The 18,259-nt window shown below is 43.9% G+C and overlaps 2 protein-coding genes across 10 annotated transcripts in view; both read left to right on the forward strand.

Moving 5' to 3' along the window:
- Window positions 1–2,718, forward strand: part of psat1 (phosphoserine aminotransferase 1) — a 28,186-nt gene extending 25,468 nt beyond the window's left edge. For 2 of the 9 annotated variants that reach the window (XM_084180789.1, XM_084180791.1), the window contains exons 9-10: window positions 1,667–1,896; window positions 2,085–2,713. In XM_084180789.1, coding sequence (XP_084036915.1) covers window positions 1,667–1,895 — 229 coding nt within the window. In that variant the 3' untranslated portion in view covers window position 1,896; window positions 2,085–2,713. Of the gene's footprint in view, window positions 1–1,614 lie in introns of all 9 variants that reach the window. The other 7 variants (XM_084180792.1, XM_084180794.1, XR_014614519.1 and 4 more) reach the window with 6 other exon arrangements.
- A 3,114-nt stretch (window positions 2,719–5,832) lies between these two features.
- Window positions 5,833–18,259, forward strand: part of ppil2 (peptidylprolyl isomerase (cyclophilin)-like 2) — a 36,582-nt gene continuing 24,155 nt past the window's right edge. Inside the window, exons 1-10 of the mRNA XM_084180788.1 lie at window positions 5,833–5,975; window positions 7,377–7,426; window positions 7,576–7,621; window positions 7,778–7,840; window positions 8,233–8,284; window positions 11,660–11,711; window positions 15,933–16,024; window positions 16,446–16,535; window positions 16,700–16,775; window positions 17,525–17,685. Of these exons, the coding sequence (XP_084036914.1) occupies window positions 5,944–5,975; window positions 7,377–7,426; window positions 7,576–7,621; window positions 7,778–7,840; window positions 8,233–8,284; window positions 11,660–11,711; window positions 15,933–16,024; window positions 16,446–16,535; window positions 16,700–16,775; window positions 17,525–17,685 (714 nt within the window). The 5' untranslated portion in view covers window positions 5,833–5,943. The remainder of the gene's footprint in view (window positions 5,976–7,376; window positions 7,427–7,575; window positions 7,622–7,777; window positions 7,841–8,232; window positions 8,285–11,659; window positions 11,712–15,932; window positions 16,025–16,445; window positions 16,536–16,699; window positions 16,776–17,524; window positions 17,686–18,259) is intronic.

Genomic DNA, 18,259 nt, shown 5'->3' on the forward strand with positions numbered 1-18,259 from the left:
ATCAGCCAATCATGGCTAGCGGGAAGGTTCCTGTCTTATTCCGTGGCTAAACCACCTAGGCTCGTAATTTAACCATTTTATTCATATTTACAGATGGCATACACGTTTGTTATTAAGGCACATGAAAGTTCACATGTTCCAGAAGGCATTTCTGCCAAAAAATGCATTTTGATTTTAAAAAATTGTTTACGTTCAAATGTCTCTCCTGTGAAGCAGTGACGCGCGTCATACGTCTAGTTTCCTGAAACGAGTCACAAATGTCCATTCATAAAGTTTCCTAACGTAGAATCAAACGCTCCTGTCATGATTTATTCTTGTAAAGGGCCTGTTTTCAGTAGTTTAGGCAACATTATTTCTCTCATTACGACGTCCTCTCTTTGAAGAACGGTCGAATGACCGCAGCAGGGTTTGTGATGTTATGTGAATATTTCGGGAAAAGTGGGAGAAAACCAAACCGGACTTCGTTTGAATGGTTTTGTGCGTTGAAATAGGGTCTGTATTTTAAAAAATGATATGCAGAACAGCCAACAGACAAGGACAAGGAAGAGGCATATCTTTATTCTGACTCTGTTAATGTCGTGTCACTATGAAAATGTAACGGATCCTCTCCAACCTGGCATTTCTTAATTTGTTGATTTTAATATTTATAAGTAATAACCTGAGTAATATTAATGAAATGCCATTATAATAACGAAGTGTAGTGGGTTGTTTCAAATAAATATGTTTTATTAAGAAGCATATCCAGGTCAACAAGTGAACTAACAGAATTGTAACCGCCCCTTTTTTGACCCTGAACAGGTCTGTCTGTCTCTGTCAGTGGGAGGAATATGTCTGTCTGTCTGTATCTGTCTGTCTGTCCATCTGCTCATGGTGTTTGTCTCCCCCTACAGGTCAGTGGGAGGTATACGTCTGTCTGTATCTGTCTGTCTGTCCATCTGCTCATGGTGTTTGTCTCCCCCTACAGGTCAGTGGGAGGTATACGTCCATCTGCTCATGGTGTTTGTCTCCCCCTACAGGTCAGTGGGAGGTATACGTCCATCTGCTCATGGTATTTGTCTCCCCCTACAGGTCAGTGGGAGGTATACCTGCGTCTGCTCATGGTATTTGTCTCCCCCTACAGGTCAGTGGGAGGTATACCTGCGTCTGCTCATGGTATTTGTCTCCCCCTACAGGTCAGTGGGAGGTATACGTCTGTCTGCTCATGGTGTTTGTCTCCCCCTACAGGTCAGTGGGAGGTATACGTCCATCTGCTCATGGTGTTTGTCTCCCCCTACAGGCCAGTGGGAGGTATACGTCCATCTGCTCATGGTGTTTGTCTCCCCCTACAGGTCAGTGGGAGGTATACGTCCATCTGCTCATGGTGTTTGTCTCCCCCTACAGGTCAGTGGGAGGTATACCTGCGTCTGCTCATGGTATTTGTCTCCCCCTACAGGTCAGTGGGAGGTATACGTCTGTCTGCTCATGGTGTTTGTCTCCCCCTACAGGTCAGTGGGAGGTATACGTCTGTCTGTATCTGTCTGTCTGTCTGTCCATCTGCTCATGGTGTTTGTCTCCCCCTACAGGTCAGTGGGAGGTATACGTCCATCTGCTCATGGTGTTTGTCTCCCCCTACAGGTCAGTGGGAGGTATACGTCTGTCTGCTCATGGTGTTTGTCTCCCCCTACAGGTCAGTGGGAGGTATACGTCCATCTGCTCATGGTGTTTGTCTCCCCCTACAGGTCAGTGGGAGGTATACGTGCGTCTCTCTACAATGCTGTGACAGTGGAAGACGCTCAGGCTCTGGCCAATTACATGGAGGAGTTCCTCAAGGAGCACCAATAGGAGAAGGCCATACAGCATGCTGGACCAATCAGAGCAGGCCATGCTGCTGGGTCTATGGGACCAGGGTTCAGTAAGGTGAAACATTCATAACGTTACAGATAGAAATATACTGAATAGAGCTGACACGATTCCCTATTGTACCTGACAGCCAATCATATCTGTTCTATTGTACCTGACAGCGAATCACATATGTTCTATATGATACATTTCTGACTGTTTTGTAACGTTGAACTTTCCTGAACATGACCCCACACTGATCCCAGACCACATGCTGTATCAACTCAACACACTGACCCCAGGCTACATGCTGTATCAACTCAACACACTGACCCCAGGCTACATGTTGTATCAACTCAACACACTGACCCCAGGCTACATGTTGTATCAACTCAACACGCTGACCCCAGGCTACGTGCTGTATCAACTCAACACGCTGACCCCAGGCTACGTGTTGTATCATCTCAACACGCTGACCCCAGGCTACACGCTGTTTAAACTACTGGCCAGTCAGTCGTAGATCATCTCCAATCTCTCCAGACCTTTTTTAACCTCTCCCTGTGTTACTAGTAGTAGAGTTCATGGGTTCAGCAGAGCTTCTGGTCAGTAGTAGTATACTATCTAAGGAATAGGGGGCCTTTTTTTGGGATGGACACTATAGTGGATGTAGCGGTGGTGAGGTGCACCTTTTGCAAGAGTGTAGGAAAGGCAGTGTTACAATGCCTTAACCACTTTTATATTGTCTCCCTCTCGCTCGTTAACTCTAGCTGTATCAAGTTAGTGATTTTCCGTAGATGATCAGTGCTTTTATTTACATAGATAAATGTTTAATCTGTTTATCTGTCTTAAAGTGTAATTGACATTCCATTAAATAAAAACAAACTCAGCAACTTGCATGTTATTCCTCTCTTATGTTGTGTTCTGTGCACAGTAGATGGCCACTAGGTGGAGCCACTGACATGGGGGAGAATTACATTTTACATTTTAGTGATTTAGCAGACGCTCTTATCCAGAGCGACTTACAGTTAGTGAGTGCATACATTTTTATACTGCCCCCCCCCCCCGTGGGAATCGAACCCACAACCCTAGCGTTGCAAACGCCATGCTCTACCAACTGAGCTACATCCCTGCCGGCCATTCCCTCCCCTACCCTGGACGACGCTGGGCCAATTGTGCGCCGCCCCATGGGTCTCCCGGTCGCGGCCGGCTACGACAGAGCCTGGATTCGAACCAGGATCTCTAGTGGCACAGCTAGCACTGTGATGCAGTGCCTTAGACCACTGCGCCACTCGGGACCCCATGAATCCACGGTACTGAAAAGAGGCTCCTGTTGTGGCAGGGTTCACATGATGTTCCGTTCCGACTAGAGGTCTTCACGGGTCCAACAGAACCTCCACAGCCTTCTTCATAGCCTCACACCCACTATATGCCACACTATGAGCACCCCCACAGTTGCAGCACTTTGGATGTCCACCATCTCCACACTTCCCATACTCATGCTCTCCTCCACACCTGGCACACCTCTTTTTCTCTTTACAGACTGTTGCCACATGCCCAAACCTCTGGCATTTATAACATCTTAAAGGCTTCGGTACATAAGCCCTCACATAATAACTCATATATCCTATTGTTACCTTATTTGGCAGTACCCAGTCCTTGAAATGTAACAGAATAGACGTGCTATCTACCCTATCTCCACCCCTTGTTGCTTGCAATCTTTGTACATTCACTAGAACGCCTCCTCTCAAATTGTCCCTTACCTCTTTAATGCTAACACTCACAGGCACTCCTGTTATCACCCATTTACTCCACTGCTTGATCAGTCCAGCTGCTCGACTCCACCTCACACTTCCCTATATGCTTCACTCTGAGAGCGTTTTCCCTCATACCATGTCCTTACAGCACACCAACAATCTCCCATCTCTTAACACTTTAGCATTAACAACTTCACCAATCAACTCTTTTATCACAGCCGTCAACCTTATCGGACTCATCGACCCAACTCCCCCTTCCTCCCTAAACTTCATAATCACTTTATGCTCCTCCTCACCTCCATGTTCCTCTCGTGTCTTATCTTGCCCTTCCTCTGCACTTTCTACCTCCGAACATCCGCTAGCGTTGGAAGCTTGGTTGCTCTCCTCGCTCCCCTCCATTCCCCTCCTCCCTTTCTCTCCCACTTTCTTTTTGTCTTTCTTACTCCCTCCTCTATTTGTACCACTATGTTCCATACTTGCTTCACTTTCCTCTCCATCACTATCTCATTTTTACATTTAAAATGTTTAGTCATTTAGCAGACGCTCTTATCCAGAGCGACTTACAGTTAGTGAGTGCATCATTTTTTTCATACTGGCCCCCCGTGGGAAACGAACCCACAACCCTGGCGTTGCAAGCGCCATGCTCTACTGATATTATGTTTTTATGGTATAGTGATGTCATGTCATAGTGTTGTGAGGAAGAGTTACGAGATGAGTGGTTTGGGGCCATGAAGTCTACATTCCATTATGTCAAGGTAGATTAGTGATGTTTTAGGATAGCATGAGTGATGTTTAGGATAGCATGAGTGATGTTTAGGATAGTGACTTGGGGTAAAGAGTGATGAACATCAAACACAGGGAGCGCCCATGGAGACCAGATGTATGCCAGGAAGAGGGTAATAAAGGGTATATAAGATAGTGTCTTCTTTGTTCAAGTTAGTTCAACTGACGAAGGGCAAAGCCATGTCCGTTTGTTAGATGAACCCACGAGCTCGTGATTCAATAAATACTTGGTATGAAATGTCCACAGAATGTCTAAGTATATCCTTGCATCCTTGATTCTTTGATACCCGAGAAACTCATCATAACACTCTACCAACTGAGCAACACGGGGCCCTGTAGCTATCAACACCATCATCATCATCACCTACCATCTCTGACCCATTCACAGCACGGCCGTGCCGAACCTCCGCCACACCGAGTAAAGTTTTTGTTTTTCAAAGATTTTAAAAATCCCTCTCGATTCACAATAGTCTGTTGGGTTCGTCCGCCAAAAAACGGCCCACCCTCCTTGTGCTCCTGCTCCAAAGCAAACCAGTTTTGCATGATGTCTACTTTGATGCTAATTAGCATTTTCTAATCTGAGAGTAAATAGAGCCGAATATATATTGATAAATGTCACCTTGTCTGAGAGACATTTACATTGTTATCAAAACGTCACGCCAGGGTAAGCCTACGCTAAACACATAACTTATTTTAAGTGTTTCTAAAATCCCCTATGGGAAAAAAATTACTGGTGGAAAAACGATTGGAACCATTTCCCTGTTTGACTGCTAGGTTTTATGGGTAGACATACCCTGGCAGTATGAAAAATGTATGCACTCACTAACTGTAAGTCGCTCTGGATAAGAGCTTCTGCTAAATGATGTAAATGTAAATGTGATATGACACCTCCACTGTGGGGCTCTATACCAGTGCATTCTTATCAACCTTGTCATTACGAAAATTATATTCTATCAAATAAGCCTCATGTAGCAAATTAGCAACTCACTCTCTCATTGACCTCCATACAAAAATTCGTGGGTTTATTTTTTGTATAACTAAACCAAGATAGGCTGTGGTCTGTCGTTTCCAATGACAACACATGAGTAATAGAGCTATCGAGATCCTATTGGCGCGTTCTAGCATGCATCTGCATTTTCCCTTTAGGGAACAGTCAATTCGCCTTTGCACTCCAAAATAACGCGATTTTAAAAAACTTTTGCAAAGGGTAAAATCTACAAAACCTAGTCCACTCTATTCATAACAGATTCTACTTTTGGTAACAGAAAACTGTATTGAGATGAAATGTTTCATTGATGAGAAATGTTGCTGGGATTTCTTCCAAAATCCACCTTTTTCCATCTTCTCCCACTGCCGGCCATATTTGGTAGTGAGTGTAAACACCAAGCGGATGCTTCACATTTATACATCCGGTAAAATATCATTGTTCTATCTGTGCTAGAGTCCTCTTTTTATCTCTATGGTACTTCCGCAACTCGCATAAAATTCAAAACTTCCGGTTTAATCAAACGACGAAGTCTATTTTGGCTAGCTAGCGAGCTAGTTTATGAAACAAGTTTAATAGTAATTTATTGACACCGCAATCAAAATGGGGAAGCGTCAACATCAGAAGGATAAAATGTAAGTTCTGAGCATAATGTTTTCAAGTATATAATAATGTCAAAAAGCTTGACAAAGTACTAGCTAGCTAGCCAGCCAACGACACTAGCTAACCTTTAACGTTAGCTAACTAGCTAGTAACCGAGAGCGAAGAAACAGGTTAGCTACTAGCTATACATCTGCGCTAACAGAGAGGAAGATGCGAAGCGAGAAGATTTACTCCTCCCAAAATATATGTCTGCGTGAGATGTGCTCTTTTTGTGTGGAGGTCCATGCCGCTGTCGGATTACGTGAGGCTTATTTGATCGAAGGTACATTTCGTAGTTAACGTGTAGGCTGTTTATAAATGTACTGATGTAAGTGGACGCACGTGGCATTCCGGCAACTGAGGAAAACCTACTTCGCTGTGCCTGTTGTTCTCTCAAGCCCCCTTTCCATTGACACTTTGAAGTCATGCCGGGTTGGGCTGGCCCTTGGTGGGCTAGCTCGAATTGCGTTTCCACTGCCTCCAGAAACGATGTCATGTTGCTAGGTAGCCAATATGTGACTGTACAGCTGGCTTCGCTAATGTTGCTAGCTAACTAGCTAGCAAGATGTTGAATAATTGTATTCACCCTCACCATGTTGTATCTAACGTTACCCCATACTCCTGCCAGTGCCAGACAGACTCAGAGCCTTGTATTTAGCTTGCTAACGTAACGTTAGCTAGCTATCTAAACGATTAGCATCGTCGCTGGCATAACAGGCTAGCTAGCGTAATCCCTACCATGCCAGTATTAGCTAACCAGGCTATTAGCTAACCAAACAAACCAGACGACAGGTTTGATATGATGTAGCTAACTAGCTTTCAATACGACCTGGCCAGCTACAATGTATGCTAGCTCACGTTAGCTAGCTAGCTGGTAAGCTTGTTTCAACTCTGATTTGCTAGCTAACGTTAGGTCGCTAACGTTCGAGGGCAGACTGTAATCATAAAAGTGTATTGTGCAAAAATGAATGAAGTATCCGGTGGTAATTCGTGTCATGTCTGACTACTGCAGTACTTCTTCTTCCATGTGCTAGCTAACAGCAACAAGCTAGCTAGCTAAACATGGTGCCAGCATCCAGGAGTGATCAGCTGGTGGTTGCGTAGTAACGGCGTCACCAGCTCGAATTTGACCCTTCAATCTTTGAGGACATGTTTTATTTCGAGAACTTAATAATAATAATAATATGCCATTTAGCAGACTTCAACAGCGTTTTGTAGCTTTAGCCTGTGTATTCAAGCCATGCCGGATCTTTTACTAAAAATGTTTTCTTTCTGAGAATTTTGCCATCCAACCAAGTTTTCCAATTGCGTTTGATAGTGACATCTTTACTATTTTACCCTGCTTCTAAACTTCAAGGGCTGTGTCACAGTTTTTTCTTTCTTTTTGGCTCCAGGTACATCACATGTGCTGAGTACACCCATTTCTATGGCGGAAAAAGATCAGGTAATGTTCTTTTGATATTGTCCCTTAAGAGGAGGTGTAGAACCCAGTTGTTCATTACAATACTGAATCATGCTGATTATTTGAAAGAGTTCTTCAGTAACAATGTTAATGCTTTCGGTCTTTTATTTTAATTTTTTAATCTCTTTAAGAAATTCCAAAGTCAAATTTTCGACGTCTTCCATTTGACCATTGCAGGTAAGAAATTATTTCACCAGCCCAGAGCAAAAGTACAGTTCGCAAGAGGCAAAATACCGTAGCGACCTTACAGTGTTGTCATTCGAATCTAAGGTCTTAGCAGTGGTGCTACATTTTAAATGTGTGTGTGCTCAATCTTGCCCTGTCCCATTTCAGTTTGTCTCTGCAGCCGTTTGAGTACCCCATGTGCACTCCTGAGGGAATCGTCTTTGACCTGCTGTGAGTAGAGATCTATATGTAATATAATGGAAGGCTGTCTACTGATGTTAAAGTGAAGCTGAAATCTGTAATTGCACTGTCATTTTCAGCCTGGTTTATACCCAACGTACGTATAAACAATTGGCCCAGCGTCGTCCGGGTTTGGCCGGTGTAGGCCGTCATTGTAAATAAGAATTTGTTCTTAACGGACTTGCCTAGTTAAATAAATTATTAATATTTTTTTTTTGAAGGACTACAAGTTGCGTAGCAAAACTATGCAGACGTGTGCAGCCCCTCAATTCATAACTCAAGGCAGGATCGCCATTTTGCTTATCATTCTTGCTTTGTATAAGTAGAGTAGGTGTAAACCAGCCTGTAGCGTTGACCAAACCCCTCTGTGTCCTGTGCTTTAGGAGCATCGTTCCTTGGATAAAGAAGTTTGGCACCAATCCCATCTCTGGAGAGGTAAGTAGTCAGCCAACCACAACAGGATTGTTCCTGGCACTTCTTAAGAAATGGATTATTATAAGCATGACAGTACCTTTCTCAGCCACTGGAGGGAGTCAACCTCCACAGCATGTTGAGGCTGTCATCCGAGTCAGAGATCTGTATATAATGATGAGATGCTCATGTCTCCATCCCAACAATGGGAGTCGTCCCAAATGGGGGAAGGCAGGCGTCAAGCTTAGGTCCAAAAATAAGCCTATCATAGTAACGCATTGGACTTATTTTAGACAGATTTAGGTGAGACTGAAAACTCTCTGGCTTGGCCTCTTCCTCTCTGGCTGAGTGCATGTCTTCCCTACGTCCATGCTTACCTGTTCCCCTGTGGACTTTACAGGTAAGCCCCCTAGTACACCAACTGCCATTCTTTCCTCTGGTAAAGTAACAGAGATTAAACTAGGTGGATAAAACATATGTCCAGATCACGCCGTGACAGTTTCACATGTCCACGAACTGATAGGTGAGACGTGCTCGTATCAGCGTGTGTGAGTGAGAGAGACTTAATGTGTGTCCTTCCAGCTGGATCCTGCAGCCAGTCAGGATTGATTAGTCTGGCTGCAGAGAGATCCTTCTAGAACAGGGGAAGGCAACCTGGGTCCTGGAGGGCTGCAGGCGCTTAACGTTTTTGGTTTAACCGACCTGGAAGACCAGGTGTGTTGAATTTAGTCAATCACTGATCTGATCAATTAGCTCAGTTGGTCAGGTGTGGTGCCTAGTTGGAACCAAATCCTGCAGTACCTGCGGCACTCCAGGAACAGGGTTGCCTACCCCTGTTCTAGACATGTCTGGACTAGTCCTGCTGCTGGGGTACACATACATACATACATGTCTGGACTAGTCCAGCTGCTGCGGTACACACACACACACACACACACACATACATGTCTGGACTAGTCCAGCTGTGGGTCTCTCTCTCTCCACTTGTGAAGGACTAACACAGGGGTTGTTCCACCTCAACACTAGAAAGTGTTGCTTTGCTTTATCTTGGCCAGGTCGCAGTTGTAAATGAGAACCTGTTCTCAACTGGCTTACCTGGTTAAATAAAGGTGAAATAAAAAATAAATAAAAAAGAGGATTTCGACACCCACTGCCTGAGATTGTTCTGAAATCGTTTCTGCAGTTAGTAACAGATATTATTATAAATCCTGAAACATTATTTTGTTGAAATAAAATGTGATCTCTGACAAATTAAGCTAATTGATTGCACCCAAATAGGCAATTTTTTTTAAATTATAGGATTTGGATAGTATCCAATATAGGACCCAACATCCAATTTGGACCAAACTTCTTCCTTCCAAGGAGTAAGACGTGTTAAATGGACACACCAATCCCACCCCAACAGCCAGTATACAGTATCAGTTCTTTGTTTGTGGAGTAGTATGGAGCTGCAGCTTGGAGTATTGCTTCTCCATTCTGTTGAATTTATTCCCTGTTTAATCTAGTGAATATATATATATATGGTCCTCTGTAGCTCAGCTGGTAGAGCACGGCGCTTGTAACGCCAAGGTAGTGGGTTCGATCCCCGGGACCACCCATACACAAAAAAAAATGTATGCACGCATGACTGTAAGTCGCTTTGGATAAAAGCGTCTGCTAAATGGCATATTATATTATATTATTATATAATAGTGTGGCACTAAACTAGGGACAGCGGCATCTAGTGGTCAAAACCTGGTACTTTCACACTACTTAATGGTAAATAATGCAAGCGACTTCAATGACATTTCTCTGAGATTATTATTATTTACCATAAAGTAGTGTGAAAGTACCAGGTTTTGACCACTAGATGCCGCTGTTCCTGGTATAGCGCCACACTATTATCCATTTTGCTGGTCTCTTGTGTTTATTAAATATATCACAACATTGCCTCTGCGACTTTGGGTAGAAAACCATTTGCTTTGGCTCATTATGAAAATAAATTGTGGTCATCCTCACAATTCAAGCCAGTCCTCCATGAAAGCAGTTCCGTTTGACCTTCTTTTACAAGCATTTCACGGCAAAGTCTACACCATTTGATTTGGACCAAATCAGATGTTGGGTACTATAATTATTGAATATAAATTAAAATGTCCAATTTTGGTGCAATCAATTAGCTTAATTTGTCTGAGAATTACATTTAAACAAAATAATGGTTCAGGAATGTTTCTAACTACAGAAACCATTCAGAACAATCTGAGATGGTGTGTGTCATGGTTTACTGAAATGACATGGAATCACTATCAGCATGTATGGTTATGGCTTAGGGCAGGAGGGGGGAGATCGTAGTGCTTAGGGCAGGAGGGGGGAGATCGTAGTGCTTAGGGCAGGAGGGGGGAGATCCTAGTGCTTAGGGCAGGAGGGGGGAGATCATAGTGCTTAGGGCAGGAGGGGGGAGATCTTAGGGCTTAGGGCAGGAGGGGAAGATCATAGGGCTTAGGGCAGGAGGGGGGAGATCCTAGTGCTTAGGGCAGGAGGGGGGAGATCATAGTGCTTAGGGCAGGAGGGGGGAGATCATAGGGCAGGAGGGGGAGATCATAGGGCTTAGGGCAGGAGGGGGAGATCATAGGGCTTAGGGCAGGAGGGGGGAGATCCTAGTGCTTAGGGCAGGAGGGGGAGATCATAGTGCTTAGGGCAGGAGGGGGGAGATCATAGAGCTTAGGGCAGGAGGGGGGAGATCATAGTGCTTAGGGCAGGAGGGGGGAGATCATAGTGGATCAAAGGAGATTCAGCAGCATTAGCCCTGCCGTCTGTCTGTACCTGCCGTGCTGCCGTCTGTCTGTACCTGCCGTGCTGCCGTCTGTCTGTACCTGCAGTCTGTCTGTACCTGCCGTCTGTCTGTACTGTGCTGTGTTTATATTGTATGGTCTCTGATGCACTAAGTCTGTACATTATAAAGATGTATTACAGTAGTCTGACTAAGTCTGTACATTATAGAGAGCTGCTATATAGAGATGTATCATTTATTCCTAAGCATTGCCTCATTAATAGTCCAGACTGCCCATGCACTCTCCCTCCACCTCTCTCTGTCAGTCTCTCTCCCTCCACCTCTCTCTGTCAGTCTCTCTCCCTCCACCTCTCTCTGTCAGTCTCTCTCCCTCCACCTCTCTCTGTCAGTCTCTCTCCCTCCACCTCTCTCTGTCAGTCTCTCTCCCTCCACCTCTCTCTGTCAGTCTCTCTCTCTCTCTCTCCCTCCACACCTCTCTGTCAGTCTCTCTCTCTCCCTCCAACTCTCTGTGTCTGTCTCTCTCCTCCACCTCTCTCTCTCTCTCTCTCTCCCTCCACCCCTCTCTGTCTCCCTCCCTCCCTCTTCACCCCCCCACCAGACACACACATTCACATACATTCTCTTCCCTCCAGAAACTGGAAGCTAAGTCCCTCATCAAGCTAAACTTCGCCAAGAACAATGATGGTAGGTTTTTCAGTGAATTTCAAAGCGTTCCGAACGACCATCATTCCCAACGTAAGTCTCTGAAGGCTTTCTGTAACTAACTACACAACCATCATCGTAGGACAGACTACTAACTAACTACAGAACCATCATCGTAGGACAGACTACTAACTAACTACAGAACCATCATCGTAGGACAGACTACTAACTAACTACAGAACCATCATCGTAGGACAGACTACTAACTAACTACAGAACCATCATCGTAGGACAGACTACTAACTAACTACAGAACCATCATCGTAGGACAGACTACTAACTAACTACAGAACCATCATCGTAGGACAGACTACTAACTAACTACAGAACCATCATCGTAGGACAGACTACTAACTAACTACAGAACGATCATCGTAGGACAGACTACTAACTAACTACAGAACGATCATCGTAGGACAGACTACTAACTAACTACGGAACCATCATCGTAGGACAGACTACTAACTAACTACGGAACCATCATCGTAGGACAGACTACTAACTAACTACGGAACCATCATCGTAGGACAGACTACTAACTAACTACAGAACCATCATCGTAGGACAGACTACTAACTAACTACAGAACCATCATCGTAGGACAGACTACTAACTAACTACAGAACCATCATCGTAGGACAGACTACTAACTAACTACAGAACCATCATCGTAGGACAGACTACCAACTAACTACAGAACCATCATCGTAGGACAGACTACTAACTAACTACAGAACCATCATCGTAGGACAGACTACTAACTAACTACAGAACCATCATCGTAGGACAGACTACTAACTACAGAACCATCATCGTAGGACAGACTACTAACTAACTACAGAACCATCATCGTAGGACAGACTACTAACTAACTACGGAACCATCATCGTAGGACAGACTACTAACTAACTACGGAACCATCATCGTAGGACAGACTACTAACTAACTACAGAACCATCATCGTAGGACAGACTACTAACTAACTACAGAACCATCATCGTAGGACAGACTACTAACTATCTACGGAACCATCATCGTAGGACAGACTACTAACTAACTACGGAACCATCATCGTAGGACAGACTACTAACTAACTACGGAACCATCATCGTAGGACAGACTACTAACTAACTACAGAACCATCATCGTAGGACTGACTACTAACTACAGAACCATCATCGTAGGACAGACTACTAACTAACTACGGAACCATCATCGTAGGACAGACTACTAACTAACTACGGAACCATCATCGTAGGACAGACTACTAACTAACTACGGAACCATCATCGTAGGACAGACTACTAACTAACTACGGAACCATCATCGTAGGACAGACTACTAACTAACTACGGAACCATCATCGTAGGACAGACTACTAACTAACTACGGAACCATCATCGTAGGACAGACTACTAACTAACTACAGAACCATCATCGTAGGACAGACTACTAACTAACTACAGAACCATCATCGTAGGACAGACTACTAACTAACTACGGAACCATCATCGTAGGACTGACTACTAACTAACTACGGAACCATCATCGTAGGACAGACTACTAACTAACTACAGAACCATCATCGTAGGACAGACTACTAACTAACTACAGAACCATCATCGTAGGACAGACTACTAACTAACTACAGAACCATCATCGTAGGACAGACTACTAACTAACTACAGAACCATCATCGTAGGACAGACTACTAACTAACTACGGAACCATCATCGTAGGACAGACTACTAACTAACTACGGAACCATCATCGTAGGACAGACTACTAACTAACTACGGAACCATCATCGTAGGACAGACTACTAACTAACTACGGAACCATCATCGTAGGACAGGCTACTAACTAACTACAGAACCATCATCGTAGGACAGACTACTAACTAACTACAGAACCATCATCGTAGGACAGACTACTAACTAACTACACAACAATCATCGTAGGACAGACTACTAACTAACTACAGAACCATCATCGTAGGACAGACTACTAACTAACTAACTACAGAACCATCATCGTAGGACAGACTACTAACTAACTACGGAACCATCATCGTAGGACAGACTACTAACTAACTACAGAACCATCATCATAGGACAGACTACTAACTAACTACGGAACCATCATTGTAGGACAGACTACTAACTACGGAACCATCATCGTAGGACAGACTACTAACTAACTAACTACGGAACCATCATCGTAGGACAGACTACTAACTAACTAACTACGGAACCATCATCATAGGACAGACTACTAACTAACTACGGAACCATCATCGTAGGACAGACTACTAACTAACTACGGAACCATCATCGTAGGACAGACTACTAACTAACTACAGAACCATCATCGTAGGACAGACTACTAACTAACTACGGAACCATCATCGTAGGACAGACTACTTACTAACTACGGAACCATCATCGTAGGACAGACTACTAACTAACTACGGAACCATCATCGTAGGACAGACTACTAACTAACTACAGAACCATCATCGTAGGACAGGCTACTAACTAACTACAGAACCATCATCGTAGGACAGACTACTAACTAACTACGGAACCATCATCGTAGGACAGACTACTAACTAACTACGGAACCATCATCATAGGACAGACTACTAACTAACTACGGAACCATCATCATAGGACAGACTACTAACTAACTACAGAACCATCATCATAGGACAGACTACTAACTACAGAACCATCATCATAGGACAGACTACTAACTAACTACGGAACCATCATCGTAGGACAGACTACTAACTAACTACGGAACCATCATCGTAGGACAGACTACTAACTAACTACACAACCATCATCGTAGGACAGACTACTAACTAACTACAGAACCATCATCGTAGGACAGACTACTAACTAACTACGGAACCATCATCATAGGACAGACTACTAACTAACTACAGAACCATCATCGTAGGACAGACTACTAACTAACTACAGAACCATCATCGTAGGACAGACTACTAACTACGGAACCATCATCGTAGGACAGACTACTAACTAACTACAGAACCATCATCGTAGGACAGACTACTAACTAACTACGGAACCATCATCGTAGGACAGACTACTAACTAACTACGGAACCATCATCGTAGGACAGACTACTAACTAACTACAGAACCATCATCGTAGGACAGACTACTAACTAACTACGGAACCATCATCGTAGGACAGACTACTAACTAACTACAGAACCATCATCATAGGACAGACTACTAACTAACTACAGAACCATCATCATAGGACAGACTACTAACTACAGAACCATCATCATAGGACAGACTACTAACTAACTACGGAACCATCATCGTAGGACAGACTACTAACTAACTACACAACCATCATCGTAGGACAGACTACTAACTAACTACAGAACCATCATCGTAGGACAGACTACTAACTAACTACGGAACCATCATCATAGGACAGACTACTAACTAACTACAGAACCATCATCGTAGGACAGACTAACTAACTACAGAACCATCATCGTAGGACAGACTACTAACTACGGAACCATCATCGTAGGACAGACTACTAACTAACTACAGAACCATCATCGTAGGACAGACTACTAACTAACTACGGAACCATCATCGTAGGACAGACTACTAACTAACTACGGAACCATCATCGTAGGACAGACTACTAACTAACTACAGAACCATCATCGTAGGACAGACTACTAACTACGGAACCATCATCGTAGTACAGACTACTAACTAACTACAGAACCATCATCGTAGGACAGACTACTAACTAACTACGGAACCATCATCGTAGGACAGACTACTAACTAACTACGGAACCATCATCGTAGGACAGACTACTAACTAACTACGGAACCATCATCGTAGGACAGACTACTAACTAACTACGGAACCATCATCGTAGGACAGACTACTAACTAACTACGGAACCATCATCGTAGTACAGACTACTAACTAACTAACTACGGAACCATCATCGTAGGACAGACTACTAACTAACTACGGAACCATCATCGTAGGACAGACTACTAACTAACTAACTACGGAACCATCATCGTAGGACAGACTACTAACTAACTACGGAACCATCATCGTAGGACAGACTACTAACTAACTACGGAACCATCATGGTAACTACACTATTTGGGTTTTTATTTGACCAGGTAAATACCACTGTCCCGTCCTGTACACAGTCTTCACTAACAACTCCCATATCGTCACCAACAAGCTCACTGGCAATGTGTTCTCTCACGAGGTAAGATCTTTGTTTTTTTTCACACACACACACACACACACACACACACACACACACACACACACACACACACACACACACACACACACACACCAGGGCGGCAGGTAGCCTAGTGGTTAGGGCGTTGGGCCAGTCACCGAAAGGTCTCTATATCGAACCAACAAGATTTAAAATCTGCCGCTTTGCCCTAGAGCAAGGCTCTTAGCCCTAACTGCTCCAGGTTCGCTGTTGTTAATGGCTGACCCTGGCCGTGACCCCACTCTCTGACGGTGTCTCAAGGGGAGTTGGGATATGCAAAGATACACATTTCCAATTCACACATCCGTATGAATACACACTTGTGTGAAATAGGACAAATATAAGCACCCACCAGATTATTATTATTATTATTAATATTATTATTACACACATTGTTTCTCAGGCTGTGGAGCAGCTCAACATCAAGACTAAGAGTTACAGAGACCTGCTGTCTGATGAACCATTCACCAGACAGGACCTCATCACCCTGCAGGTGTTGTATATAGAGTACAGGAGATGTTTACTGATGTTCAATGTGTCTTATGTTCTGAAGCCCGCTAAGCATCGTGGGAAATGTAGTTTTCTTTCTGTACTATTCAGATTGTAAATGTAGTCCTGAGTCCTTAGCGTTCTCTGGTGTTTGTTTCTACGCGACAGGACCCTACCAACCTGGATAAATTCAATGTCTCGGACTTCTTCCACGTCAAGAACAACCTCAAAGTACTGGACCCTGGTGGGTAACTGATGGGGCTGAGTCCCAAATGGTAAACTATTCTGTATGTAGTAAACCATAGGCCTCTGGTTTAAAGTAGTGCACTATATAGGGAATAGGGTGCCATTCTCTGGTCTAAAGTAGTGCACTATATAGGGAATAGGGTGCCATTCTCTGGTCTAAAGTAGTGCACTATATAGGGAATAGGGTGCCATTCTCTGGTCTAAAGTAGTGCACTATATAGGGAATAGGGTGCCATTCTCTGGTCTAAAGTAGTGCACTATATAGGGAATAGGGTGCCATTCTCTGGTCTAAAGTAGTCTACTACATAGGGAATAGGGTGCCATTCTCTGGTCTAAAGTAGTGCACTATATAGGGAATAGGGTGCCATTCTCTGGTCTAAAGTAGTGCACTATATAGGGAATAGGGTGCCATTCTCTGGTCTAAAGTAGTGCACTATATAGGGAATAGGGTGCCATTCTCTGGTCTAAAGTAGTGCACTATATAGGGAATAGGGTGCCATTCTCTGGTCTAAAGTAGTGCACTATATAGGGAATAGGGTGCCATTCTCTGGTCTAAAGTAGTGCACTATATAGGGAATAGGGTGCCATTCTCTGGTCTAAAGTAGTGCACTATATAGGGAATAGGGTGCCATTTGGGACTTAGGGTGTTTGACGTATGGACCTTTCTGGATCTCCTGGTTTTAAATGGAGATGAGGAGAAAGTCATTTTCCTAAACTACAATCCTTTTTATGTGTGTCTGTGTGTAGATGAGGAGAAGGCTAAGCTGGACCCTGGCTACCACCTGAACAGTACTAACCTGGAGACCAGAGAGACCCTGGCTGAGCTCTATAAGGGGTATAAAGGAGACGCTCTACTGGCCTCTACCATGAAGGAACCACAGGCCAAAAAGACTGACAAATTTAACGCGGTGAGGATACGCACACCTTTCTGACTCTGTCTCTGTCTCTGTCTCTGTCTCTCTCTCTCTCTCTCTCTCTCTCTCTCTCTCTCTCTCTCTCTCTCTCTCTCTCTCTCTCTCTCTCTCTCTCTCTCTCTCTCTCTCTCTCTCTCTCTCTCTCTCTCTCTCTCTCTCTCTCTCTCTCTCTCTCTCTCTCTCTCTCTCTCTCTCTCTCTCTCTCTCTCTCTCTCTGTGTGTCTGTCTCTCTCTCTCTCTCTCTCTGTGTGTCTGTGTCTGTCTCTCTGTCTCTCTCTCTCTCTCTCTCTCTCGTATACTTTATTGACATGGCCAGTTAAATGACTTCCATTGTCATAGCAGCAATAAAGCATCAATAATAGTAGTAGTGGAAATGGAACTACAACAACAGTATTAATGGTGGTAATAATCAATAGTAGTAGGTCAGTCTCAACATGACTGAAGGCACATGACATGGTATGAAAGCCAAAACTAAATGGGAAAATATTATTGACATTACATTACACTTTTCACTGGCTGTCCCTCAGGTTGTGGCAGGAGGACACATTTGGCTGCACATTTAGGCTTT

The sequence above is a fragment of the Coregonus lavaretus genome, assembly GCF_964263955.1.
Source record: "Coregonus lavaretus genome assembly, chromosome: 17".
NCBI lineage: Eukaryota > Metazoa > Chordata > Actinopteri > Salmoniformes > Salmonidae > Coregonus > Coregonus lavaretus.